Source organism: Crinia signifera, chromosome 1 (assembly GCF_055691185.1).
Source record: "Crinia signifera chromosome 1, ASM5569118v1, whole genome shotgun sequence".
Lineage (NCBI taxonomy): Eukaryota > Metazoa > Chordata > Amphibia > Anura > Myobatrachidae > Crinia > Crinia signifera.
Genome location: NC_139217.1, coordinates 39,767,689 through 39,794,637, shown reverse-complemented (window position 1 = coordinate 39,794,637; position 26,949 = coordinate 39,767,689). Strand labels below are relative to the sequence as shown.

At 46.1% G+C, this 26,949-nt stretch overlaps 1 protein-coding gene across 2 annotated transcripts in view; it reads right to left on the bottom strand.

Moving 5' to 3' along the window:
• Positions 1-7,519: 7,519 nt before the first annotated feature.
• SIGLEC1 (sialic acid binding Ig like lectin 1) overlaps positions 7,520-26,949 on the bottom strand; it is a 55,347-nt gene continuing 35,917 nt past the window's right edge. For both annotated transcript variants that reach the window (XM_083186383.1, XM_083186337.1), the window contains 12 exons: positions 25,739-26,038; positions 23,301-23,555; positions 20,933-21,232; positions 19,772-20,026; positions 17,933-18,232; positions 16,221-16,475; positions 14,784-15,080; positions 13,526-13,774; positions 12,842-13,144; positions 12,374-12,470; positions 9,189-9,258; positions 7,520-8,734 (listed from right to left, as the gene is read on the bottom strand). In XM_083186383.1, coding sequence (XP_083042509.1) covers positions 8,702-8,734; positions 9,189-9,258; positions 12,374-12,470; positions 12,842-13,144; positions 13,526-13,774; positions 14,784-15,080; positions 16,221-16,475; positions 17,933-18,232; positions 19,772-20,026; positions 20,933-21,232; positions 23,301-23,555; positions 25,739-26,038 — 2,714 coding nt within the window. In that variant the 3' untranslated portion in view covers positions 7,520-8,701. The remainder of the gene's footprint in view (positions 8,735-9,188; positions 9,259-12,373; positions 12,471-12,841; positions 13,145-13,525; positions 13,775-14,783; positions 15,081-16,220; positions 16,476-17,932; positions 18,233-19,771; positions 20,027-20,932; positions 21,233-23,300; positions 23,556-25,738; positions 26,039-26,949) is intronic.

Here is a 26,949-nt window from a genome sequence, read left to right as displayed (position 1 = left end):
AACGGAACCTGCTGCGCTATATAAGACACTAACGGAATCTGCTGCGCTATATAAGACACTGTAACAGAATCTGCTGCGCTATATAAGACACTGTAACGGAATCTGCTGCGCTATATAAGACGCTGTAACGGAATCTGCTGCGCTATATAAGACGCTATAACGGAATCTGCTGAGCTATATAAGACGCTGTAACGGAATCTGCTGCACTATATAAGACACTGTAACGGAATCTGCTGCGCTATATAAGACGCTGTAACGGAATCTGCTGCGCTGTATAAGACACTGTAACGGAATCTGCTGCGCTATATAAGACACTGTAACGGAATCTGCTGCGCTATATAAGACACTGTAACGGAATCTGCTGCGCTATATAAGACACTAACGGAATCTGCTGCGCTATATAAGACACTGTAACGGAATCTGCTGCGCTATATAAGACACTGTAACGGAATCTGCTGCACTATATAAGACACTGTAACGGAATCTGCTGCGCTATATAAGACACTGTAACAGCATCTGCTGCACTATATAAGACACTGTAACGGAATCTGCTGCGCTATATAAGACGCTGTAACGGAATCTGCTGCGCTATATAAGACACTGTAACGGAATCTGCTGCGCTATATAAGACACTGTAACGGAATCTGCTGCACTATATAAGACACTGTAACGGAATCTGCTGCGCTATATAAGACGCTGTAACGGAATCTGCTGCGCTATATAAGACGCTGTAATGGAATCTGCTGAGCTATATAAGACGCTGTAACGGAATCTGCTGCACTATATAAGACACTGTAACGGAATCTGCTGCGCTATATAAGACACTGTAACGGAATCTGCTGCGCTGTATAAGACACTGTAACGGAATCTGCTGCGCTATATAAGACACTGTAACGGAATCCGCTGCGCTATATAAGACACTGTAACGGAATCTGCTGCGCTATATAAGACACTGTAACGGAATCTGCTGCGCTATATAAGACACTGGCCCTTATTCTGATCGGTGCGGATATTCCCGCTTGCGTACGGCCCGCCGATGTTTATCGTCTGCGCATGTGCAGAGGTCACTCTGCGCATGTGCAGGCGATTTCGCCGCATGGATTCTTTATACGCCGCACAGGGGGCGTAGAGGGGCGTGAGGGGCTACTTAGCCTCATTACCCTATGCATACGCCCCCCGTTTCATGGGCGTTCCCATGCAAACGCGGGGCGTATGCATGGTAATGAGGCCGTGACGCGTGGGTACGGGGCGGGCATCTGACATCGCCGGATGTCAGCTGCCCGCCCCCATACATGATTTCACACGGACAAGTGTCCGTGTGGTCTTGTGTTGCGGGACCTGGTGGAGCGTGCGGCCCTGCATTCGATGTTCGGCGACCATCGAATGCAGGGGCAGCTCCCAAGACGGAGGCGTATCCCCGTCCAATTTCATGCGGATCGCCACATATCCGCGTACGGACGGCAGGTGGCGATCCGTATGGAAGGCGGGGATTCGCCTGCACGGTTGCGGCCGCATATTCTGATCGGCCCGCACCGATCAGAATAAGGGCCAAAGTAACAGCATCTGCTGCACTATATAAGACACTGTAACGGAATCTGCTGCGCTGTATAAGACGCTGTAACGGAATCTGCTGCGCTATATAAGACGCTGTAACGGAATCTGCTGCACTATATAAGACACTGTATATAAATAAATAAATAATTGTAGGTCTATATATTGTGCTTTGCTGCCATCCAGTGGGTATTCCAGTCGTTGCAATGCCTTGTACATTTTGTGTTCTCTGCTGACATCTTGTGGAAGATTTAAAAATAGCATGAATTAGTGTTAAAAAAAAAAGTACACAAATCCTTATACACTGTATACAGGGGGTTATTATGACTGGATTGTATAACAGGTTCTGTGATCGCATTTAAGAAATACGAATGTGCTTGCAGGGTAAAATGTGGGCAGACGCGGACAGGGTTTAGAGGCGTGGTGAGTTCAAGGCATACTTGCCTACTTTTGAAAACTAGTTTCAGGTAGATTATAGTTGGTTGTAGAATTTTACAAAGCGCCCCACTGAGGGGGCGTGTCATGCACCACCCAAAGGGCGTATCTAGTTCCATATATGGAATGATTGTAAAAAGAGATTGTGAACGTGACACCTAGCGTGGGTATGTAATTTAAAATGACACATCCAAATGTAGATGAGCCCCAAAGCAGTTAGTAAGAGCTACTATACTTGGTAAAGTGCTGGGAAATGGTGATGATGATTCAATGTAACTGTATCTGATTCCTTTTTCCCCCAAAAAATGTAAGTGTAATGTGGGCAAGGGGAAATGAGGGAGATTGCTAGACTAATGAGGGAGAGAGGGAGATTGCTGCTATTTCAGGGAGTCTCCTGCAGAATGCAGGAGGGTAGGCAACTATGGTTCAAGGTCTGCGTCTGCAAAGCAGTTTCCTTGGCCTCGCATCTCCCCCTGTGACTGCGTAAGGTCAAACTGAACTGGGATTGCAGTTTACCAATCGCAAATGCAGGATGGAGGTGGTATCTAGGCAGGAGATGGTATGCACCCTATGGATTCTACCAAAAAGAGTGCTGGAGGGGTATGGGGGATGTAGGTAAGTATGTGTGAGTGTGTCAGTATGTATGTATTACTGCAGAGGTGTGCAATAAAACTATATGTCACGTGTGTGTGTACTGTGTTTATTGTAATATTTGTTCTAGAGGTGGAACTACAGGTAGCAGCAGGCCCGTTAATGACCTATATGCTGGTATTTGTGGTTCTCCAAATACTTTTATGTGGGGGAGGTTTGGTGGGACCTGTAGTTCCATGGATAAAACATATATTAACCATACCTCCCAACTGTCACGATTACAGCGGGACAGTCCCGATTTTCGGGTCCTGTCCCGCTGTCCCACCCGTGGCAGGCATTGTCCCGCTGCGGGGGGTGGCAGTTGGGAGACCCCCCAATCTAATAGAATAGACGCTGTGCGCACGCGCACAGCGTCTATTCTCGTATGAAAATGAGGTTGCGGCTAATTAGCATAAGCCGCACCCTCATTTGCATATGCCCGCCCATGAAACGCTGGGCGTTCCCATGGACATCTGACTCCACCGTCATACGCCCCAAGGCTGCTCCGCTCCGTGCAAAGAGCTCGATGACAATGCAAGTCACTGAGGCCATTCGCTCCGGGACCCTGCGCATTCGCATAAACCATTATGCACATGCACCCAAGAAAAACATTGGTCCCCCACGCGAACACGTGGGGGACTGATGTAATCAGAATGAGGTCCTTAATGCTATGGTTGCAATGACTGGTATAAAATGACCCCCGGCTTCAGCATTAGAAACATAGAAACAGAATTTGACGGCAGATAAGAACCATTTGGCCCATCTAGTCTGCCCCTTATTTATCCTTTAGGTAATCTCGACCGTTTTTAATCCTTATTTCTTTGTAAGGATATCAATATGCCTATCCCAAGCATGTTTAAATTGTTCTACTGTCTTAGCCTCTACCACCTCTGATGGGAGGCTATTCCACTTATCCACTACCCTTTCTGTGAAGTAATTCTTTCTAACATTTCCCCTGAACCTACCTCCCTCCAGTTTCAGTGCATGTCCTCGTGTTCTATTACTTCTTTTCCTTTGAAGAAAATTCCCCTCCTGTACTATGTTAAAACCCTTGATATATTTGAAGATTTCTATCATGTCCCCCCTTTCCCTTCTCTGCTCCAAACTATAAATGTTAAGATCTTTTAGTCTTTCCAGGTAAGTTTTGTGATGTAGGCCATGAACCATTTTAGTTGCCCTTCTTTGTACACTCTCCAATGTATTTATATCCTTCTGAAGATATGCTTTCCAGAACTGAACACAGTATTCCAGATGAGGCCGTACCAATGACCTATAAAGTGGCATTATTACGTCTTTTTTCTGCTACTGATTCCTCTCCCTATGCAACCAAGCATCTGACTAGCCTTCCTCATTCCTTTGTTACATTGCTTTCCTGCCTTTAAGTCACTTGAAATAGTGACTCCTAGATCTCTTTCCTCCTCAGTAGTTTCCATTATAGTACCCTTGATACTATATTGAACCTTTGGGTTTCTGAGTCCCCAGTGCATAATTTTGCATTTTTTAGCATTAAACTGTAGCTGCCATTCTCTTGACCAATTCTCAAGTTTACTTAGATCATCAGTCATTTGATTTACCCCTCCTGGTGTATCTACTCTGTTGCATATCTTCGTGTCATCTGCAAAAAGGCATACTTTCCCTTCAATACCATTTGCAATGTCACTAACAAAGATATTAAAGAGCACTGGTCCAAGTACAGATCCCTGGGGTACTCCACTGGTAACATGTTTCTCCATAGAATGCACTCCATTTACTACAACTGTCTGTTTCCTATCCTGCAACCAGGTTCATTACCTTACTGACTAGTGCAGCTCTGTTCTGGTGACTAAAATACAGGGAACCCCCACTTCCCCTATATTTTTGGAACCAGGACCTGTCCAGGAGCCCAGTACTGGTTCTTTAAATACAGAGAAACCATGCACAATTTCCCCTAGTATTTATAGATCCAGCAACTGCTCAAATAAACTAGGGCTGGTTATGCATATTAGGGCCGGCGACAGGGGGGGGGTCAAGAGGGACATGTGTGATTGGCCCCAGCAATCTGTCTGTGTCAACCCCATTGCTGCGGCCCAGGCCGCGGCAGTCTGGTGTCTGTGCTGGCTCTGTCCGGCCGACTCACTTGTGTTGTGTGCGCTGCCCCCCGGGTCTCTTCTCCTGCCACAGCACTGATTGTCACTCTGTCTGCCCGCCGTCCAGGTCAGCTGGCAGCCACTCAGCGATCGGAGGCTGAGCCTGAGTCGGCTGTCTCCTATGCAGCACTGCGCAGCGCGTCACTGACCTTACTGCGCATGAGCGGCACACTTAATCTGTGTTCCGCACTGTGGTGGCTGCCTTCAGAGTCTTGTCCTGCTGCTGTGGTCCTCCTGTGGATGGAGATTGTATTCTACTACACAGTTGAAGACTGAAGTGTAAAAGCCCCCTGGATCCTCAATGGTATAGGTAAGGAGTGGACTAAGGAGGGAAGGAGGCAAGGAACTGCCTGGAGCTCATCTCAGAGAGAGCCAGGCATGGCCGCATGCCAGATAGGGGGGGGTTGAAGGGCGGGGGGCCCCAGAAATATCAGTGTACAGGGCCCCAAGATTTCTGTTGCCGGCCCTGATGCATATGAGGGGAAACCCCATGTAGTTTTTTTAATCATTTCATTACACACAGAAGCACTGCATGGATCTGAAGGATCGGCGTGTGCTCCATGTTCCGCATGGTTTGGCTGCCGACAAGCTTTGCAGCGATCCATGACTGAGTTCACCATCAGCAAACACAAATCTTTTAATACAGAGGTAGAACTCTGGGAGGCAATGGAGTCATCTGCCGCCGGGCTCCTGTTCCCAAGGGGGCACCTCTTCTTCCCTTCAAGTTTGAATCAGTCAAATGAAAGCAGCTGATATTGCTAATGTGGTTGACTCCCCTTCTAACATCATTTTTGCAAGTGTCACACCCTGTGTTAGATCCCATGACCCTACTGGAGACAGGGGGAGGGGGGCACCAATACTTATCTTGCCTCCGGGCAACTGGGATGAACTTACGCCACTGTTTTAATAACAGACCTGTGTACATTTGTAACCAGACGTGCTGTAACTCAGCTGAAACTCGCGAGCTTAGAAAATGTACCGCTCAGTGGGGGACATTTACTAAGATGGGAGTTCTGTTTCACATGGCATGTTGCTATGGGCAACAAATCAGAATATACTTCTCATTTAAATAAATAACCTTCTAGAAGATAAGAGATAGTATCTGATAGTATCTCAGTGTGAGAGGGTCATGAATAGTAGAGAAAACCATGGTTCTCAGTCACGGGTACTTACCAATCTCCAGGAAAGCATGTAGGGCTGCAAGAGGCCTACAAAGATCAGAGTGGCAGCATGTCAGGTCATGAGAAGAAGACAATACCAGCTTGAAGCACATGACTGGAAACTGAGGTTCCAACAAGGAGGTAGTCATTATGGGAACAGATATATGAGAGCTGAGTAACATAGGAACATAGAATGTGACGGCAGATAAGAACCATTTGGCCCATCTAGTCTGCCACTTGTTTTGACATATAGCTACCTCAAACCCTAGTTGAACCTTATTTCTTTGCAAGGATATCCTTATGTCTATCCTAAGCATGTTAAAATTGCCACATTGTCTTAGTCTCTACCGCCTCTGATGGGAGGCTATTCCACTTGTCTACAACCCTTTCTGTGAAGTAATTTTTCCTCAAACTTTCCCTGAACTTATCCCCCCCCCCCCCCCAGTGTCGGTGCATGTCCTCGTGTTCTACTACTTCTCTTCATTTGAAAAATGTTTCACTTCTGGACCTTCTGAAAACCCTTGATATATGAGACAGTCTCTATCATGTCCACCCTTTCCCTACTCTGCTCCAAACTATACATGTTGAGATTTTTTTAGTCTTTCTGGGTAAGTTCTGTGATGTAGGCCCTGCACCATTTTAGTTGTCCTTCTTTGTACCATCTCTAAAGTATTTCAATTCTTCTGGAGATATGGCCTTCAGAACTGGACCCCGTATTCTAGATGAGGTCGAACCATTTACAAGAGTAGAATGTGAATTCCCTTACCTCACCATTGTCTAGCCACCAAACATCAGCCAAGGAATATTCTCTGAGTAGTGGAACACAATGGGCAGTGGGAGTAGATGGGATATCTTTGATGGTAGGGTCACTAGATCCAAACCTACTGTATTAAGAAGTGGGTCCAAAACATTGATGAAATCTCTGCTTAAGATTAAATGGCCCTCGCATTAGGTTCTATCCGGCCATCCAGGGTTACTCAGAGATGTAGTGGTGACCAGGGGGGTAATCATTAGATTGTGAATACATTTCCTAGCTATACTGTACATATCTATTCACACAGTGACTACATTCATTTCCAAGGCAAGATTTCACTCTGGCGTGGCGGCATTTACCTGATCCCTGGCCGTTGATAATTGAAATCAGGTCTGAATCAGGCCCATGGTTATAGCACAGTATACACATCTGCCACTGACGCTAAAGGTGCATACACACTGTACAATTTTTTTGACCGAAGACATTTTCCTTGAACCCAGTGTCCTGGACGAAAGATGTTGACGACAGACGAAAGACGAACGATCTAGCCACAGTTTTTAGGCTCTTTTTGAAAGATATCCAAATTGAGCTGCATGCACAGTTGACGAACAACCTTGATGAAAAACTGGCGGGTATGCGCATCATTCATCTTTCGTCGCAAACACACTGAAAGATATTTTGACCAATTTCGTTCAGAATGCCGAAATTGGTCAAAAAAGTTGGTAAAAAAAATTGTACATTGTGTATGCACCTTAAGAAACGATGGTACTTTATACTGAATTTCTCTATGAGAAACATTTGGCCTCGGGGTTCTGTGAATGAATGCTGAAACTCGAGAGCACTGTGATTCAAGAAAGGGAACCACTGGTATATAATAATACAATATATCAATACAATTATTATTACAGACACCAATCAGTGTAAAGACATAATATACTTAATTTATATTGCAAAATCTGTACTAGCTATGTTCATATTGGCCCTTATTCAGGTTGACTCGGTCGGGCGCGAATTCGCACCGGGATGTTTTGCATATGCGCATGCGCAGCAGCATTTTTGCACATGTGTATACTTTGGGAGCGTGCGAACTTGGCGCCCTGCCTTTCGAGTGGGCCCTGCACCGATCCACCACCGCCCTGCACCACCCCCCGCCGCCCCCCCCCTCACCTGTGTCCAGGCAGCACAGAGGTGTGCTGCCCGGACCTGTGACCTCCTCAGAGCCAGCAACCCCCCCCCCCCTGCAGCAGCATCCAGGCCGGGTAAGAGAGGGAGGGGGGACACGCCGGGACTCGCCGCTCATCGTCGGGTCAACGCAAAAGACAGCTCTTAACGCAAGAGCTGTCTTTTGTCATAATTATCGCATATGTTACAGCATATGCGATAATTATGTTTGCGGTAGCCGGCGATGGGCGGAGGTAAGGGAGTGCGGATGTTAGAGCATCCCCCTACGTCTTTAGCACATGTGAACGCCGGGCGTGCACATGCTAATGAATTCATGACGCATATGTGGATGTCAGCTGCCCGTCATAGTCCCTGTACGAGTGGTGTGGACCACCCTTACATATGCGTGCGCCTTCACCATCATTCCATGGTCGGTGACCATCGAATGATGTTTATGTAAAACATCCATTCGCATGCCGGGCGAACGAACCTGGGGTGCGATGGGGGGGTTTCTGGGTGTCTTGCAAGGGTGCGAATTCGCGCTTGAACGAGTCAACCAGAATAAGGGCCATAGTGTCCAGTAAGAGTAACAAGAGCAGCTGCCATGTCGATTATTCCATCTCTTGGAAAGTGTCTACAGCCAGTAGCCAGATGGGCTGGTAAGTTGGAGTGCCAGACACCAGAGTAGCCAATGGTAGGGTCTCGCGTGGTTACGCAGTGCTGCTATAGGAGATATACTGTATGGCGTCTCTGGCAGGTTGGTGCTTTGCGGCTCTTCCTGTTCTGGCCGGCAGAGTATTTATATACATCGTATACAAGTTCTTGTCCCCCACCCAGCCAGCCAGACAGATGGTGCTGACTTCGGATCACACGGAAGGAAACCGTCACTCTGGAAACGCTTCCTGGAAATTTAAATTCTAGGAAACAATTCAAACAATCAATATCTCATGGGCAAGTGTAATATCACCACCCGACATAACATAGAACATTGTCATTTCAGGGCTGGTGCAGGGTCGGAGACATGTCAGTCGTAACTAGGAGGGTGATTCAGACCCGATCGCACAGGTCTGAACCCGCTACCCCGGCCAATGGTGGGGGTTTGCACATGCGCAGTGGGCGGATGCAGGGGCCTGGCCAGCATTTTATGGGCATAACCCATAGAAACACTGGGTGTACCATTGCGAATGGGGGTGTGCCCATGCATCCTCGTCGCGGGCGGCTGATGTCACATGATTTCTGATTCAGGAGTTACATGTAAGTGCATCGAACCCACAGCAGCGATCAGGTCTGATAGACTAGTGTTCAACTCTGCAGCCAAGTCCCTTTGTATGCAGCTCGTTACTGACTAATCTAATGACATCGCTACTGTACCTGTAACATTTCCTTATTGTCCAGTTCCATTGATTCTTTGTGGGGTTTTTTCATATACTTGTCTCTGATTCTGCAAAATGTAATATATGTATATATAAGTGTTCATTATAAGTAAAACCTATGGTGTTGTAGGTGACCGCAGTGTGTAAAGGAGGTCAGTCCTAACCAGGCTTAATGTTTTTTTAACCAGCTGATAACAGGAAGCAGGATAACCAGAGACAGATTCAGGGGAAGTGGCACAGGGGGTAAGTTCTTCTCTCTTGAGGGCCCCCATCCATAGAGCTGCAGGACTGCTCTGAGAGCAGGACAAGAGATGGGATTGCGCCGTTTCTTGCAGTGACGCAGCCTGCCTCTTCCTTGCGGCTTGCACCTCCAGTGACTGATTGCTGATGTCATCAGGGGGTGGGACTTAAGGCAGGCAGTTTCAGGGCTTAAGGCTGGGAGGTGCAGTTTAAAGTTAAGAGGCATGGTCTAAGGCAAAGAGGTGGAGCTTAAAGTTGAGATGCAGAACTTATGGCTAATAGGACAAGGTTTCCTTTCCTCCTGGAATGGCCGAGAGAGTCTTGGAAATCAGGTTCTCCTCCAGGAAAGGGCAACCCTCCCGGAGAGCTGTCAGACTTTTGGAACCCCCCTCCCTCGGCGTGGGGTCCGTGGGTCAAATTACACAATCGCGTAATTTTAGCACCGCTCACCACAGTGCAATGCCTGATATAATGGACAGCCGGTGAGTAGGCAAGTATGCCAATAGGAGGAGCTTAAAGTTGAGTGCTTAGGGCCAGGGTGAGGTTATACATGGATGGGATGTTTCTATGGGCAACCAATTAGAATCTACTTCTTATTTATTTAGCACCTTCTAGAAGATAATACTTAGTAGCTGATTGGTTGGGCTACTGAGCCCTTTCAACCAACCCGGGACTACCCACCCCATTCTTTGCATTGCTACTGGCTGAAGAGGTGGGGGCAGAGGAAAGCTAACTCCCCTCAAAACACGTATAGAGCGGATTGGATGATGCAGTAATAATTTCAGAACCTATAGTAAAAAATCTAATTGTATTTGAAAATAAACGCATTCAACATTTAGCCGTGTAATTGTATAATTGCAGAATCCTTCAGAGTCCTCCCTCCTGCCACAATAGCAGTGAGAATAGACTGTCATTGTCCCAGGTGATATGGTACCAAGAGACTGGCGTATAGCAAATGTAGTACCTATACTGAAAAAAGGGAGTAAAACAAACCCTGCAAATTATAGACCGGACAGCCTAACATCCATTGTAGGGAAAATATTGGAGAGAATAATCAGAGATGGCATTTAGGATTTCTTAGAACACAAGGTGATAGGTAAAGCACAGCATGGGTTCGTTAAAAATAGATCATGCCAGACAAAACTAATTAGTTTCTACAAAGAGGTCAGTAGGAATGTGGATTTAGGGAAACCAGTGGATGTAATCCTTCTTGATTTTGCAAAGGCATTTGACACGGCATCACATAGGAGGCTGTTATTGAAAGTAGGTAAAATAGGGATGGGAAAAAAAATTGTACTTGGATAAATAATTGGTTAGACGATCGGGAACAGCGAGTAGTTGTTAATGGGAAATTTTCAAACTGGAGAAAGGTGGAAAGTGGTGTCCCACAGGGTTCAGTATTGGGTCCAACCTTGTTTAATATTTTCATTAATGACAATACAAAATTATATAAAAGTTATATTGCGATATTTGCAGATGACACAAAGCTGAGTGAGGTAATTAACTCAGAAGGGGACGTGGAAATACTACAAAACGACTTGGTTAAACTTGCAATGTGGGCAGCAAGGTGGAAGATGCAATTTAATGTAGATATATGCAAAGTAATTCATTTCGGGAGCAAAAATACTCACGCTAGTTACAAATTAAATGAGGTTAGTATTGGGAGCTCTGCAGTGGAAAGGGATTTAGGCATTTTCCTAAATGATAGAATTTATTTATTTATTACCAGTTTCTTATATAGCGCACACATATTCTGCATCACTTTACAGAGAGAATATTTGAACATTCACATCAGTCCCTGCCCCAGTGGAGCTTACAATCTATATTCCCTACCACATGTACACTCACACACAGACATTCTAGGGTTAATTTTGTTGGAAGCCAATTAACCTATCTGTATATTTTTGGATTGTGGGAGGAAACCGGAGTACCAGGAGTAAACCCACGCAAGCACGGGGAGAATATACAAACTCCACACAGTTAGAGCCATGGTGGGGAATGAACCATCACCTCAGCGCTGTGAGGCAGTAATGCTAACCATTACACCATCCGTACTGAGAATGAGTAACAGTGCACACTGCTCAAGTGCGGCAGCAGAGGCAAACATAATTAAAGGGGAATGGAATCAAGAGACGCCAGCTTGGATAGTACCACTTTACAAATCGTTGGTAAGGCCTCATTTAGAGTACTGTGTCCAGTTCTGGGCACCTCACCTTAAAAAAAGATATAAATGAACTTGAATTGGTTCAGAGAAGGGCAACTAAATTAATAAAGGGTCTAGAGTCGACAGAATATAAAGATAGGCTAACCAGGCTGAATATGTATTCACTTGAAAAACGTAGACTGAGAGGTGATATGATTAGTATGTTCAAGCACAGGATGGGAATTCATAAGGAGCTTGGAGATGACTTATTCAGTAACAGGGCGGTACTTCGGACACTTGGGCATGCACTAAGGATTAAAGAGACAAAATTTCATACGGAATTAAGAAGAGGTTTCTTCAGCGTGAGAGCGGTTAAGTTCTGGAACGCTTTGCCAGGAAATGTGGTAACAGCCAACACAGTAAATGAATAAAAAAAAAACTGAATATTTTAGTTATTTGCTAGTCTGATATAAAATTAGATAGGTTGAACTCGATGGACTAACGTCTTTTTTTCAACCTAAATTACTATGTTACTATGTATATCATAGACTGAAGGTTCTATATAATGGAGACACTATACAATACCCTGGGGAATGGAGACCCGCTCAACGGAACATTGGCGGTGACTCTACACCAGCCCCATAGGGATCAGTCATCCGTCATATAGAACCAAGACTCTGCCACCTGATGGAACTCCTCTACTGGGCCCATTAGTGGACTGATGTGAATGTAGATGCGAGATAAACTGAAGAAGCCCCTGTGCTGCAGGGAGCCCCTGAGATCTGAGTCTTAGTACTTACGTCTTCCAGGACAGAAGTACAACAATCCCGGTAACCAGCAGCAGGATGCACACTATGGCCACCCAGAAAACGATCCTATAGGGGAGAGCTTCTCCGTCTGTGTAATAGGAGACAGGAAGGGAGCGAGGATTAAAAAGTAAATTTACGTCCCGTCTTGTCAAACAGCTCATTACTACTGGGAGGAAGCATTGCAGCACCGCGTGTTCCAGCGATGAGCAGTGAGGCCACAGGATATTATTAACCTGTCCACACATGGAAAGATATTTTAAATGATTTGGCTGTTTTTGACCGATTGGAATGACCAATCATTTAAAAGCTAACCGTGTGTGGGCATGATAATGATGGAATGGTATACGGTCGTTCGGCCGACAGCACTAAGGTCGACATGCATTGGGTTGACCACTGAAGGTCGACATGAACCAAGGTCGACACATGGGATGGCAAGTCCTGTAGTGAGAGAACACTTACCCTTAACAGTGAAGACTATGGATGACGTTGCGGTGCCGATCGTGTTGCTGGCGGTGCAGATGTAGCTCCCGGAGTCCCCATCTGTGACAGCTCTTATCTCCAGCCTTAAGTGGTTGTATGACGCAGAGGACCGATACTTGTACCCCTGGCCAGCTTGTGTTAGCGCTGTGCTGCCCAGAAGGATTTTATTCCGGTATAGGCCAATGGAAGACGGGGGGTCGCTGTCCGCACCGCACAGTATGATTCCCATCTCCCTCCCGTGTGTCTCTAAGAAGGAGGACATCACCAGGTGTCTGGGGCCATCTAGAACAATAGATCTAATATATATCACAACTGTAGGTATATTGATGGGTTCTATATAGAACAATTGGCTTCATCTCTCTGATCATGAACATATTTAGAGAACACACTTTGTGTAGGTATATACCTTTCAGGTAAGTGCTATTCTAAAGGTTCAACAATGAATCTAAGTTGCTATTTGGAAGAGCAGATGCATCATCATCATTGTCATGGACATTAAACCCTGTTAGCCGGGATTTGATCAGCTATAGCTACATAGGATATTGGTGGCAGATACAAACCTATCAGATCATCTGCACTCATTATTATCAAGCACAATGGATAATCTATAGCATGTTTGTTCCATGTTATGTTGAGTTTGTACATCAGACAACTGGTTCTTACATAGGACACTTATTCCAACAATGGGGGAGACCTTGTTTCCTCTTTGGTGCATTGCCAGGCAATTGTAGGCGCCTGTGTCTGCGCTGGACACGTTGGACAACAGTAGAGATTTCTCTGGACCCTCATGGAGCCACTTGTTGTTTTTGTACCAGGTATACGTCACATTGTCCATGCTGGGGACCTCACACGTCAGATTCACTGATTGACCTTCATGTACCTTCTCATGTGGACTGACCAAGACTCTGGCAGCTGGAACACAAGAGAGGAAACCTTCAACCTAATGACCATCATGGGGTCCAACAAGGACCTTCAGTAGATGGTGATGATCGGCCCCTTAGTACTAACAGTCATCTAGTACATGGATATGTGTTTCAATCTAAAGTAGCTGCCATCATTTTCCGAGCTCATTTTCACCAGCCCAATCCTTGGCGAGAGAGATCAGTCTAAAGAGCCCAAAGTTCCTTCTACACTGCACCCACAGGACAGTTATCTGTATGCCTAGCTGCCACCCGCTTGTAGATCCTAATGGAGATGTGGTGGAGATGCATATTGCTGATGAAAATGGCAATAATCGTGCACAGTTAATAAAAATTGTGAGATCCACTCAAAAGCGGACTTGATCACAACTCTAGAAATAGCCCAGTATATAGAAAAAAACAACAACAACAACTCTATTTGATGTCCCGAACCATTAGGTACAAGGATAGAGAGTGTTTCTAAAAACTTATATCTGACACCAACTACAAACAACTACGTTTTTACTGAGGACTGATGATAACCACCTAGGTTGCTCTGTAATCGGAAATCCAAGATGGCCACCTACAGTGGTCATACTAGCCCAAATCTGATGGGTGCGGAGCCGGTTATTCCATGAAGAGATTAAATGCAATAGCCAACAAGCCCCTCCCCAAAGAGGCCACCAATCACACACTGAGGGGGAAATTTACTAAAATTTGAGTTCTATTTCACATGGGATTTTGCTATATAAATTTTCCCCTGAAAGTTCTGGGATAACAAATCATTATCGCGGGTCCCTCTAAACTAAAAGAAAGACAGCCATAATCCACCATTTTGCTCTTACACAGTGACAAGATGGCACCGCACAAGCGTTTATACCCTATCGGTCACCAAATTAGTAAAGCAATTACTTTTCTCTAACGAAACCACTTCTTGCAATAATAACCTTAATACATTTTACTTGTTCAATTGGGCTGCTGTGCTTAGAATTGGGAATAAGGGTATAATCCCCAATACTTACTTTGAACAGAGAAGTGTACGGTTTTTATTGACATTCCAAGGGAATTATTGGCCTGACAGGTATATTCCCCCTGGTCACCCAGCGTGATGTCTCTGATTTCCAGTCTCAGAGCGTTGCGCGAAGCTGAGAGTGTGACCCGTGTGGGAGAGTCGGTAGCATTGGAGGGGCTCACTTCTTCCTTCCCTCTCAGCAGGGTCATGTGTGAGGGAGGCTCACTGTCCACACTGCACAGGATGACTCCCAACTGCCTCTGCTGCACTTCTAGGAGAGTCGTTAGTGACAGGTTCCTTGGGGGATCTATCGGAAAATAAGAAAAAAGTGAAGAAAAGGCCTCGTTCTGAAATGTGAGATAAGGTGACAGATCGGAGAGCAGCGTATACCAGTATTCTGCCTAATGGGGCTCAGTTGGTGAGTGAGAAGAATTGGCATTAATCTTTAATCACTTTAATCTTTTAGTGAATGATTACTGTCTGCTGTGTATACATATGTAATAGGCTACATTAGTTATTGTGCATATGTGCTGGCCACTAGGACCCAGAATCTGCAGGGAGGTGCGACCTCCAACAGGATGTGTTACTGTACGTGTGTAGTAGGCAGCCATTTTTATTGAGTAGTGTGCAATAATGTAACCCAACTAATATTGTATTTAGAACTAAAGTGTTATTATCACTGTGTACAACTGTTTATGCCTGCGTTACCGTGGAATGCTTACGGATGGCAGGCGGTCGGGATGGGGTGTCAGATGACGCTCCGACAGTCAGGATTCCGATGGTAGTTTCTCTGACATCGGAATCCTGACTGCTAAATGCCCGACAGTCAGGATCCCAACTGACAGGGGCTATTTTCCCTTGTGGGAAGAATAGAACCTGTGGCAAGCACAGTGAGCCACTGAGCCCGTAAGGGGCTTCGATGCGCTCGCCTCCCCTGTCGGGCTACTGACCATCAGGATTCTGATATCGGAGAAACGACTGCCAGAATCCCAGATATTGGGGTGCATACCACACCTGTCGGGAAATCAACAGCGGCATCCTGATGACCAGAATCCTAACAGGGGCTGGGTAGGTACACTTACCCTTTCCTCCCTACCCCCCTACCTGATGCTTACCCTAACCCCCCCTCCCACCACCTAACCACCACCTAACCCTCCCCGTTAGTGCCTAAAAGCAGTCTAGACTACTGCAATGTCTCACAGCAGTGTATGGCTATGCAAACCCCCTTGAGCCACCCGGGAAGGTCCTTTCACATGCGATGTATTGCATATGACCCCATTCCCTGCTAACGAGCCGGTGGTTTGACCTCTGGATTTCATCCGATGCGCACAGGACCATGGGCAGATTTCTTGGCCCGATCCTTTGGGATCTGGTCAAATCTGCAAAAATCGGACTAGTGTACGGGAGCATCCCTTTTATGGCCTAACCCTACCGTCAGAGTACTCACATAGCACAGACACAGAGACCGGTGGAGACGGCTTGGAACCCTCAGCGCTGTGGGCTGTGCAGGAGTATGAGCCAGCATCACTGTTCATTACTCTCTGAAACCCAAGGGAAGCGCTAGTCCCTTCCTGGAACCATCTGCCGTTTTTATGCCAGGTGTAGACAGAACCAGCTTGGGAATCCCCCAGAACGTCACATGTCAATGTTACCGCCTGCCCTTCCTGAAGCTCGGAAGACGGCCTGACGAGGACTCGGGCTCCTGCGGAAATTTTATAAAGCAAATCCAATAAGTTTTTACAGTAAATCAACATATTGAATATATATATCACACTCCAGCAGACAGCCGGCAGGATGACTGGTGGTAACCACACTTTGCACTTGTTGAGTGGAAGAGTCAGGGGCATTTTAACAAGGAACGTGGACACAAACAATTGTTTTCTGCAACCCCCTTCCCTGTCCCGGCTCCTTAACATAGTGTTTCTTGGGTTACTTGGCTGCTGGCACAACAGGGGGGAGGCGGGGCTTCTCAAACATGGTATCTGCACAGAAGATAGCAAAGGTGCCAGGTCTCTGGCATGGGGTACCCCTTGACTCATGGCGACTGATATGTTTAGCATTATTGGAGGACCTCTGAGTCTCAGGACGTACTGTTCTTGGTTATTATATTATTGATCACCCTCAGTATATTATAAGGAATTATGCATGGCAACTACAGTTTAATGCCAAAAAATGCAAAATCATGCTCTTGGGTTTCAAAAATCCAAAGACTAAATATAGTATAAATGGCACTATAATGGAAATTACTGAGGAAGAGAGGGATCTAGGTGTCACTATTTCAGGGGACTTAAAGGCAGGTAGGCAATGTAACAAAGCAATGAAGAAGGCAAGTCAGATGCTTGGTTGCATAGGGAGAGCTATCAGCAGTAGAAAGAAAGAAGTAATAATGCCACTGTATAGGTCATTGGTATGACCTCACCTAGAGTATTGTGTTCAGTTCTGGAGGCCATATCTCCAGAAGGATATAAATACATTAGAGACTGTACAAAGAAGGGCAACTAAAATGGTGCATGGTCTACATCACAAAACGTACCAGGAAAGACTAAAAGATCTTAATATGTATACTTTAGAGCAGAGAAGGGAAAGGGGGGACATGATAGAAACTTTCAAATATATCAAGGGCTTTAACAAGGTACAGGTGGGAGACATTCTTCACAGGAAGAGGAGCAGCAGAACACGAGGACATGCACTGGAACTAGAAAGAGGAAGATTCAGGGGAAAGGGGAGGAAGAATTACTTCACAGAAAGAGTAGTAGATAAGTGGAATAGCCTCCCATCAGAGGTGGTAGAGGCAAATACAGTAGTACAATTTAAACATGCTTGGGATAGGCATATTGATATCCTTACAAAAAAAATAAGGATCAAATATGGTTTGAGGTAACATGTTTAAAAAAGGGGCAGACTAGATGGGCCAAGTGGTTCTTATCTGCTGTCAAATTGTATGTTTCTATGCACCCTCTACATCAAGGATGAGGAACTGTTGGCTCTCCAGCTATTGTTAAATTGCAAATCCCAGCATGCCCTGCAACCGTTTTAGCATTGCCAAATATCAAAACTGTGGCAGGGAATGCTGGGATAAGTAGTTCATCAATAGCGGGAGGGTCAAATGTTCCGCATTCCTGCTCTACATGTATCGTGCAGCTGACATGTCTGGCTTACCTTCAAAAGTAAAGAATACCGAGTTTTGCCCTGTCCCCTGTGGGTTACTGGCGAGGAAGACGTAGGTCCCCCGGTCACTGGCCATCACATTCCTGATCTCCAGTCTGAATGAGCCTGGAAAGAAGTAGGCATACATTCTCTTACTGGGCCTACTACCGTCCGTGGAGGAAGCCAGGAGCTGGCCATCTTTATACAGAGACATCGCTGAAGGTGGGTTACTGTCCGCGGCACCTAGGATAACTGCTACCTTGCCGTTCTCGGTGTCCAGAAACGATTTTATATTAATATTTCTTGGGGGATCTTAAAAAAATAAAATAAAGACATAATTTTAGGTATATGACCATCTGATGTAGCCAAAAAGATGATTTTAAGAACTGCTGCTTCATCTGTAGACTTCCTTTGGGTCCGATGTAGTCAGAATATCGAGGGTTGTTCGAGGGGGAGATTTAAATGCTTAAAGCAGGATTGGCCATGCCATGAATTGGCATCATCAGCCGTGTTATAGTAAAGCCTCATGCAGAGTACAGTGTATTTAATACTTCTGACATCACAACTGCAGGGACAGCAATCACATTAAGCGGTTAGATTAGGCAGAAGGCCCGTCTGAGCTTTATCCCGTCCCTTATGTTACATATTGTGCTCTAGTAATATCATATTATACACTACTGATATTGTAGTCATGATTTGAACCTCTGGCCAAGCCTAGGGTAAGGGGGGTTTCTGGGCAACTGGAACCCCCTCCTGTGTTTGCCTATTCAATAAAAGGTATTAAAATGGGTCAGTAACTTTGTGCCACTTTGACTCATTGGTTTTTTCCCTCCACATGGTCATTTTCACCTTCACAATATACAGTATTCTGTTTTAGAAGAGGTACAGAACCACTGATGAAAACAATGTATGAGGAAGGATGATGTCATAATGGCTTTATCCAGAGCATGAATAAAACAACCAATTAGAATGTCCATGAAATACAGTAAGGGTCTGATTCACTACCGCTAGCTAAGCCGTCATGACTAATGCCCGCCTCCAACACCGCCCGCATCCCCTCAATAACATGCCAGGGGATGTGTCCAAAAACAAATCCCCTCGCATGCGGCCGAAGGGGAGAAAAATAATTTGATGGTTGCCGATCATCAAATGATTTCTCTCCCTTTTGACTTTTACTTTAATCTGAGTTTGCATAAGAGGCGGCGGGAGCTGCCTTCATGCAACATGAACCACCCGCCCCTCCGGGAGGCACCGGCCCGCCTGCGTTCCCAGGGGAATGCCCAGTGTTTTCATAGGGGCCCCCTTAAAACACTGGGAATTCCCCTGCTCCTGCCCGATTTTTGCCCCCTGCCCCCCTCTGGAGCAAATGGCTAGGAGCTGCCGTTGTCTGCACATGCGGAAAAAAACGTGCATACGCAAACCTTCCACCATCGGAACGAGGCAGAATTCGGCCCCTTCCGATCAATGTTGAATTAAACCCGAAGGGCCAGATGTATCCAGCTTTAAAAAGTGATGAAGTGGAGAGTGATAAACAGCCAGCCAATCAGCTTCTACCTGTCATTTGTCAAACCCAACCTGTAATATGACAGGTCAGAGCTGATTGGCTGGCTGTTAATCACTTTTTGAAGCTTGGAGTTGAGAACCGCTGCGCTAACATATTATTATAGACGCTATTGACCATCTCCGCATTTGTTTTGATTTGGGGATTATTTTGAAGGCCTCTGAATGTAGCAGGGATACTCAGTGATTCTTGTGTGATCCTAATTTATCCATTATGAATAGAACGTAGATCTACTTAAACGGATCCCTAATGAAATGAGTATAGTAAATAGAAACCAGTTGCTTACTTACATAGGACGTTTAAAGTAACAGATTGTGAACTCTTGTTCCACTGGTGACTGTGGGCGGAACATTGATATGTCCCTCGGTCTTCACTGGTCACATTGGCGAACCTGAGAATCCTCGCCGAACCTGGCAGGTATCTGTTTCCATTTTTATACCAGGTGTAGGTTGTCTCATCTGAGGCCTTGGTGGCCACCACACAGGTCAGGGTTACATCCTGACCTTCCTGGACCAACGAAGATGGACTGCAGACAATTCTGGTGGCTGTCAATGAAAAAGAGAGGAGAATAGGGCAAACGTGCAGTTCTCGGGTGTGCTGTGCCTTTGATATCAAAGTTGGGCAGCACAGACGGTGTAATGGTTAGCATTACTGCCTCACAGCACTGAGGTCATGGGTTCAATTCCCACCATGGCCTTAACTGTACGGAGTCTGTATATTCTCCCCATGCTTGCATGGGTTTCCTCTGGATACTCTAGTTTTCCTACCACAATCAAAAAATATACTGGTAGGTTATTTGGCTCCCAGCAAATGAACTCTAGAATGTCTGTGAATATAGAGTGTAAGCTCCACTGGGGCAGGGACTGATGTGAAATTTCAAATATTCTCTGTAAAGCGCTACGGAATATGTGTGCGCTATATAAGAAACTTAATAAATAATAATAATAACAATAAATAAATAATTAACAGTTTGTGGCCAAATGAAAGAGTGGTACCAAATGTGATACCACTTGTGCCCAGGTTGTCTACTATTGAACCTACTAAGCAAAAACCTGGAGCAAGTCTTCTCTCTTTCCCAGGACACTACCTTAACTGGCACAGAGAGAAAAGGGTCAGTCCACAGTACATGTGACCTGGCTGGCCTGGAGGTCCAGGGTTACAAGGGAGGCATAACCTCTCCCCCAACATGACCATGCCCATCTCTGTGCATCCACACATGCTGTTGGCCTGGTATTCTCTAGAGTCATGCGCCTTCCCTTTGTCAGAACACCCTCTAGTACTGCAGCTCATTGGCCATGACTATTTTGTCTAGTTACGATGTCCAGCTGTGGACTGTGAGGTCTCTGATGAGAGTGGAGGGTTTCCTGAAGCAACACACTGACTATGCGCAGTAGAGCAGATAGCCAAAGCCACCCATCGGGTGAAAATAGTCAGCAATATATCCCTCTTACTTTGTGTGGTGAACGTTACTGTTGCTTGCGACTCCCCGATGGAATTAGCTGCAGCACATAAATATGAGCCCTCGTCCTCCAACATCACATCTCTGATCTCCAACTTCAGCAGGTTCTGGGATGAGGATATTGTCATTCTGTGACTGGTGGTTCCAGAGGAATTAGAGGAACCCACCAACTGGTTTCCATAGTACAAGGCCAGCCTAGAGGGTGGATCGCTGTCTACCATGCACTGGATGATGCCAGTCTGCCCGCCTTGTGCTTCCCAAAATGATGACATCACTGGAATCCTAGGAGCATCTGTGAGCCATACAAGTCATTACTTAAAACTAGAAGGACTAACCAACAATATATACTTATATATAACAGTAAAAGTACAATATTACGAGTCAAGATAAAGAAACATCCCTGACTCAATGCAGAAGTGGTAGAAATGATGTGCAAATTAATTATTGTCTCATTCCATCTCTGGTACCTACCCGCTGGCGTCTACTGTCTGTGGCTCTCATGTAGGGTTGCACAAATCTAGGCATTTATTTTATAGCTCTCCCGATAAGAGATGTCCTTCGTGATCACTGTTGGTCACTGGACTTCCCAGCAAACTCAGGAGTGTGGCGACCACAAGGGGCGCTGGGAGCTATTCAATTAGATATCCCACAAGCTTCTGCAAGGCAATAGCAGCAAAAGCCGCCGTTAATCTCCGCATTCTGGGCTTAGTACATATAGGAAATGTGGTCAAAGCTGGAAATTGGGCTTTTGGCCACATCTCGCCCTACAGATGTAGCGCCGCTCATCCAGCGCCGGGGCTCGCCAGACCATGCCCACTGGCTAGCGGACACTACATCTGACTGGGATGCACAAGTGTCCCACGCGCACACGCGTCCCAGTTTCCTGTCGGCAGGGGACGGGAACCCGGCCCATCTCTGCTTCTGGGAGACAGGCAGGGTTAAGGGGGGGGGAGTGGGGATGTGGGGGATGGTGATGGGGACGGCGACGAGGCGGAGGGGACTCGGGGGGAGCTCCGGTTGAAGGGGATGCGGATGTATCTCATGCACGCGCATCCCCTTCCGGCTGCTGGCGGGGGCTGGCGACTGGCGAATCTTCCACCAGCCTCTGCCTGAATGAGCCCGGCTCCATCTGTAAGTCATTTGAGGTCAACACATGGAGAGATGTCTGGGCAATCCATCATAACAGCCCCATGTGCAGATGCAGTTACTTTATTACAGAGGGCCAGTTGTACAAAGCTTCAAAAAGTGATAAAGTGGAGAGTGATAAACTATCAGCCAATCAGCTCCAGTTATTTTTCAAACCGAACCTGTAACATGATGAACCTGTTAGGAGCTGATTGGCTGGTATCTTGTAACTCTCCACTTTTATCACTTTTTGAAACTTTGCACATCTGGTTCAGACAGAGACAAGGAAACCCATGTGTTACATGTTCTGTGTATAGAGGAGTTACATCTACTGTATATGAATGAGCTAATGTGAGGCTGTTCTTGTGAAGAATTCTAATTAATAGAGCTCCTACTTTTCATTTATCTACCACAGACTGTAAAGACAGTGGCCCTTATTCTGATCGGTGCGGCAGGATCCGAATATGCGGCCAGGACCGTGCGTGCGAAACCCCGCCTTCCATACGGATCGCCAACTCTGTCCGTACGCGGTAAGAAGCTGGCCGAACGGACCGCACGTGTATTTTACACGGAATACGCCTCCTCCATCTCAGGGAACCTCCCCCATCATTCGATGGTCGCAGACCATCGAATGCAGGACCGAGTGCTCCACCAGCTCCCGCAACCTCAGACCACACGGACATTTTTCCGTGCAAAAGCAGGGATCTGGGCGGGCAGCTGACATCCGGCGATGTCATATGTCCGCCCCCTACATGTGTGTCACGGCCGCATTACCATACGTACGCCCAGCGTTTGCATGGGAACGCCCATGAAACGCGGGGCGTATGCATATGGTAATGAGCCCAAATAGCCCTTCACGCCCCTCTCCACCCCCTGTTCGGAGTGTTCACATTTCATGTGGGATTTGGCCGTACGCCCCGCTCGCACATGCGCAGACACAAAACATCGGCAGCACGAACGCACGCGGATATTACCGCACCAACCAGAATAAGGGCCAAAGTTATTATCCACTACTTTATCTCTGTCCAAGGGCCATGTGCTCTAAGCTTCAAAAGTGATAAAATGGAGAGTGATAAACAGCCAGCCAATCAGCTCCTACCTGCCATGTCACAGACTGTGTTTGAAAAATGTCAGGTAGGAGCTGATTGGTTGGTTGTTTATCACTCTGTCCATTGGAGATGCCATGAAAGGTTCTAGCACGTTTTATTGAATACCTAACGCACCCCCCTACTTACAGGACACATGCAGTGACACGGATGGGGAGATGCTGCTGTCTTCCGAGTCCCTGGCGACACAGTGATAATACCCAGAGTCCTGATCCTTTATACTATGGAACACCAGATAGTTGTCGCTGGTCTTCTCCAGTAACTTGCTGTTCTTGTACCATATGTACTCTGTCCCCTCTCGTTGTGTCTTTGTTGTGTCACATGTTAGTTTCACCTGGGCGCCTTCCACGACGTCCGTGGACGGAGTGACCAGAACTCTTGCAGCTAAAGTAAAGAGAAGACTTTTTTTTTTTAACTCCACAATCATAAAATGACGGACCCAGTGGCTTGGATACTGTATATCATTTTAATGGTCCCTTAGGGCTTATTTAATGGGTGCACTAAAACAGAGGAACCAATCAACATCCTCCAAGTGAAAGATATTTGCAAAAACAAACTCCTTCTTTAATGGACCAAACCATGTGCACTGCAGGTGGGGCAGATGTAACATGTGCAGAGAGAGTTACATATGGGTGGGGTGTGTTCAAACTGAAATCTAAATTGCAGTGTAAGAATAAAGCAGCCAGTATTTACCCTGCACAGAAACAAAATAACGTACCCACCTGCAGTGCTTTTGGTATTGTGCATTAAAGAAGGAGTTTGCAAACCAACCTGAATCACCCCCAATGTAAAAAAGTGCTAGGAAGCCAGATTTTAATACAAATTCTGCAACTCATTTAAATGTTTGTAAATTGGTCTCTCATCTGCTATTCACTGTCTAATAAATTGGCTTCAATACAGTCTAATCGGCCCACACATTGAGCCTGATTCAGTCCTGCTCGCTAGGCTGCTGCTGCTGCCTAAATCTGCTGACTAGCATGCGAGCGGAAGCATTCACAAACACATCCGCTCGTATGTGGCCGCATCGTAAAACAAGCATTCGATGGTCGTTCACCATCTAATTACCCCCCCCCCCCGTCTGCTTATAAAGTCATTGTGGCCAAATTCGGGGTGGGCGCTGACGTCATGTGACATCAGCCGTCCACCCTAAGCAGGCATCAGCACGCCTGTGTTTGCATAGGTACGCCCAGCGTTTCTATGGGCGCGCCCAATGTATAACGCTAGACGGACACCTGCGTCCACAATCTGAAACTCGCCGAAGGCAAATTCGGGTCTGAATCGCCCGCATGGTCACTTTCTTGAATGGATTTTGATTTATTTTAGCGATATAAAATTCAAGATCTCAAAATTGACAATTTTTTTTTGCACCGATACATGCAGTAAGACCGACATAAGACACCTGGAAGCTATAAAAAACTTTCAAGCGTTCCCTGAAAACTCACCTCTTCAGGCAAGCTTATCATATTCAGGAACCCCACATAACCTCCAGTAGCATTCATATCTTTGACAAAGCTGCCTGGAGCAGCGAAACCGGTTAGGATTTCTCACCAACCTTCCCAGTTACTACACTTTTACCAACAGGAGACCCTGGGACTACCAACCCGCTTACCCTCCATCCAGATCCCCGTCTAATTTGGATACAAATACCCAGCTAAAAGGGAGAGGTCGAGGACACCAGCCCGCTGTACTCCATCAAAAGCGGAGGGAGTTGGTTATTCGAGCCAACTTGGGCCGCTCCTGGACACTTTATCTGGTCCTCCCTCCCCCCAGCTACATTGGGGACACCACCACAGCTCCATCCAGACCTGTGAGACCATGTAGGTCACTACATCTTCTCAGCTGGTTGGAGACTCTGGGACCATCAACCCACTTATCCCACATCCGGACCCTTGCCCTATTCGGTTACCAACACCCAACAAAAAGGTAGAGGTAGAGGATACCAGCCCGCTGTATTCTATCCAGCGGAGGGAGCCGGTTATTCGAGTCAACTTGGGCCACTCCTGAACATCACATCTGGTCCTCCCTCCCTTTAGCCCAATTGGGGATACCATCTCAGCTCCTTGTGGACTTGCGGGACTATCCAGGTTACCCGATCGCCTTGGTTGGTTGGTGAGACACGAACATTTTACCCATGTTTTTATGATTATGATTATTCATGTACTCTGGCTACATGTTATTCCTATTTTAGATTAATAAAAATATTTTTTGTACTAGATCTAACTAATCTTCATTCATTTTATAATACTATTGAAATATTACCCTTCTAGCGCTGCTCAAACACCCCCCACTTTCTTTTAGCATTCATATCTAATTGCATCCCATCAGGACTGTCCTGTAATCTGGTGGGACTGCCATGCTATGGAATTCTATCCTTATGTTTCCCTCTTATTATCCCTATAGATTGTAAACTTGCTAGCAGGGCCCTCCTACCTCTATGTCGGTCTGTTACTACCCAGTTTGTATAATCACTGTTGTCTTCAATTGTAAAGCGCAATGGAATCTGCTGCGCTATATAAGAAACTGTAAATAAATAATTAAAAATAAAAGGTGCACTCGTGTTAACTTACTCTGCACTTGCAGATAGAGGGACCCAGATGTTGATCCAATTCGGTTTCGGGATGTACAGTTATATTTCCCTTCATCTTCCAGCTTTAGGTTTTTAATATTCACTGTCAGCTCATTGAGGGATGAGGAAACCCCGTAGCGCTCATTCAGAACATAGGAGTCTCTGCTGGACGCCACCAGCTGGTCTTCTCTGTAGAGCCACATCGCAGCCAATGGGTAACTGTCCACCGAGCAGCGGATAAATGCCGATCTCCCTTCTCCGGTGTCCCGGAATGACATGATCTGGGTACGCCTTGGGGCATCTGTGCAGGACAAGCAGTGATATAGCATTTTGGTACTTGTGTATTATCACGGCGCCCCTGATGTTGATCACGCAATGTTTTCATCGCATTGCATCGCATGCCATGCACCCGATGGCATGCGATGCGACGCGATTTTTGCCCCCTATACGATGAAAAGTTGTATAAGCACCCTAATGGGTGCTTTCAATGTTAAATGTACCCCCACGCCACCCCCAAGTATAAACGTCAACCCTGAAGCGTGGTGATAAGTGTACTAGGCATCCATGTGGATCTTTGGTAAACTTTTACGTACATGTATTTGTATATTTATTGTACTACTAAAAAGGTAATTATTTACTGTACATACGTTAGGTAATGCTATGCCACGTAGGAAGTGATAAATAGATGGATAGATAAGGAACATTAAAATAAACCTATATTGTGGCAGGGACTGCATCTTCACACCTGAGGATAATGTGGAGGATCCGCTTCAGGTTTTGGAGCAGCAGGAAAACTGATGTGATCAGGGTTAGGCTGATTAAGCAGCACCTGTGCTCTCCTGATATAAGTGTTTTCAGGGCAGAGGTGCATTGCTCTTGATGGTGGAATGGCTACCCAGCGGGTGGCAACTACCTGCTCTGAACATACGCAGCCCAGCGACCACGTCTGAATTAGGCCCAAAGGTTAGAGAAAGAAGATCAAAGGAGAGGCCATCACACAGAGTAGGAGACTGAAGAAGAGGTTTACAAGGCTAATTCAGTGGCAGAAGACTGTGGATCAGCAGCCAGGATCCCAGAAGATGATGGCGGGACATCAATTAAGAATTAAGAAAGAAATAACTGCATGATTGATAATCGGAGGGGGAGGCGGTAATGACCTGGGTAATATGGATGACAGTATGCGCTGCGGCAGGGTACAGCAGTACTGTATGT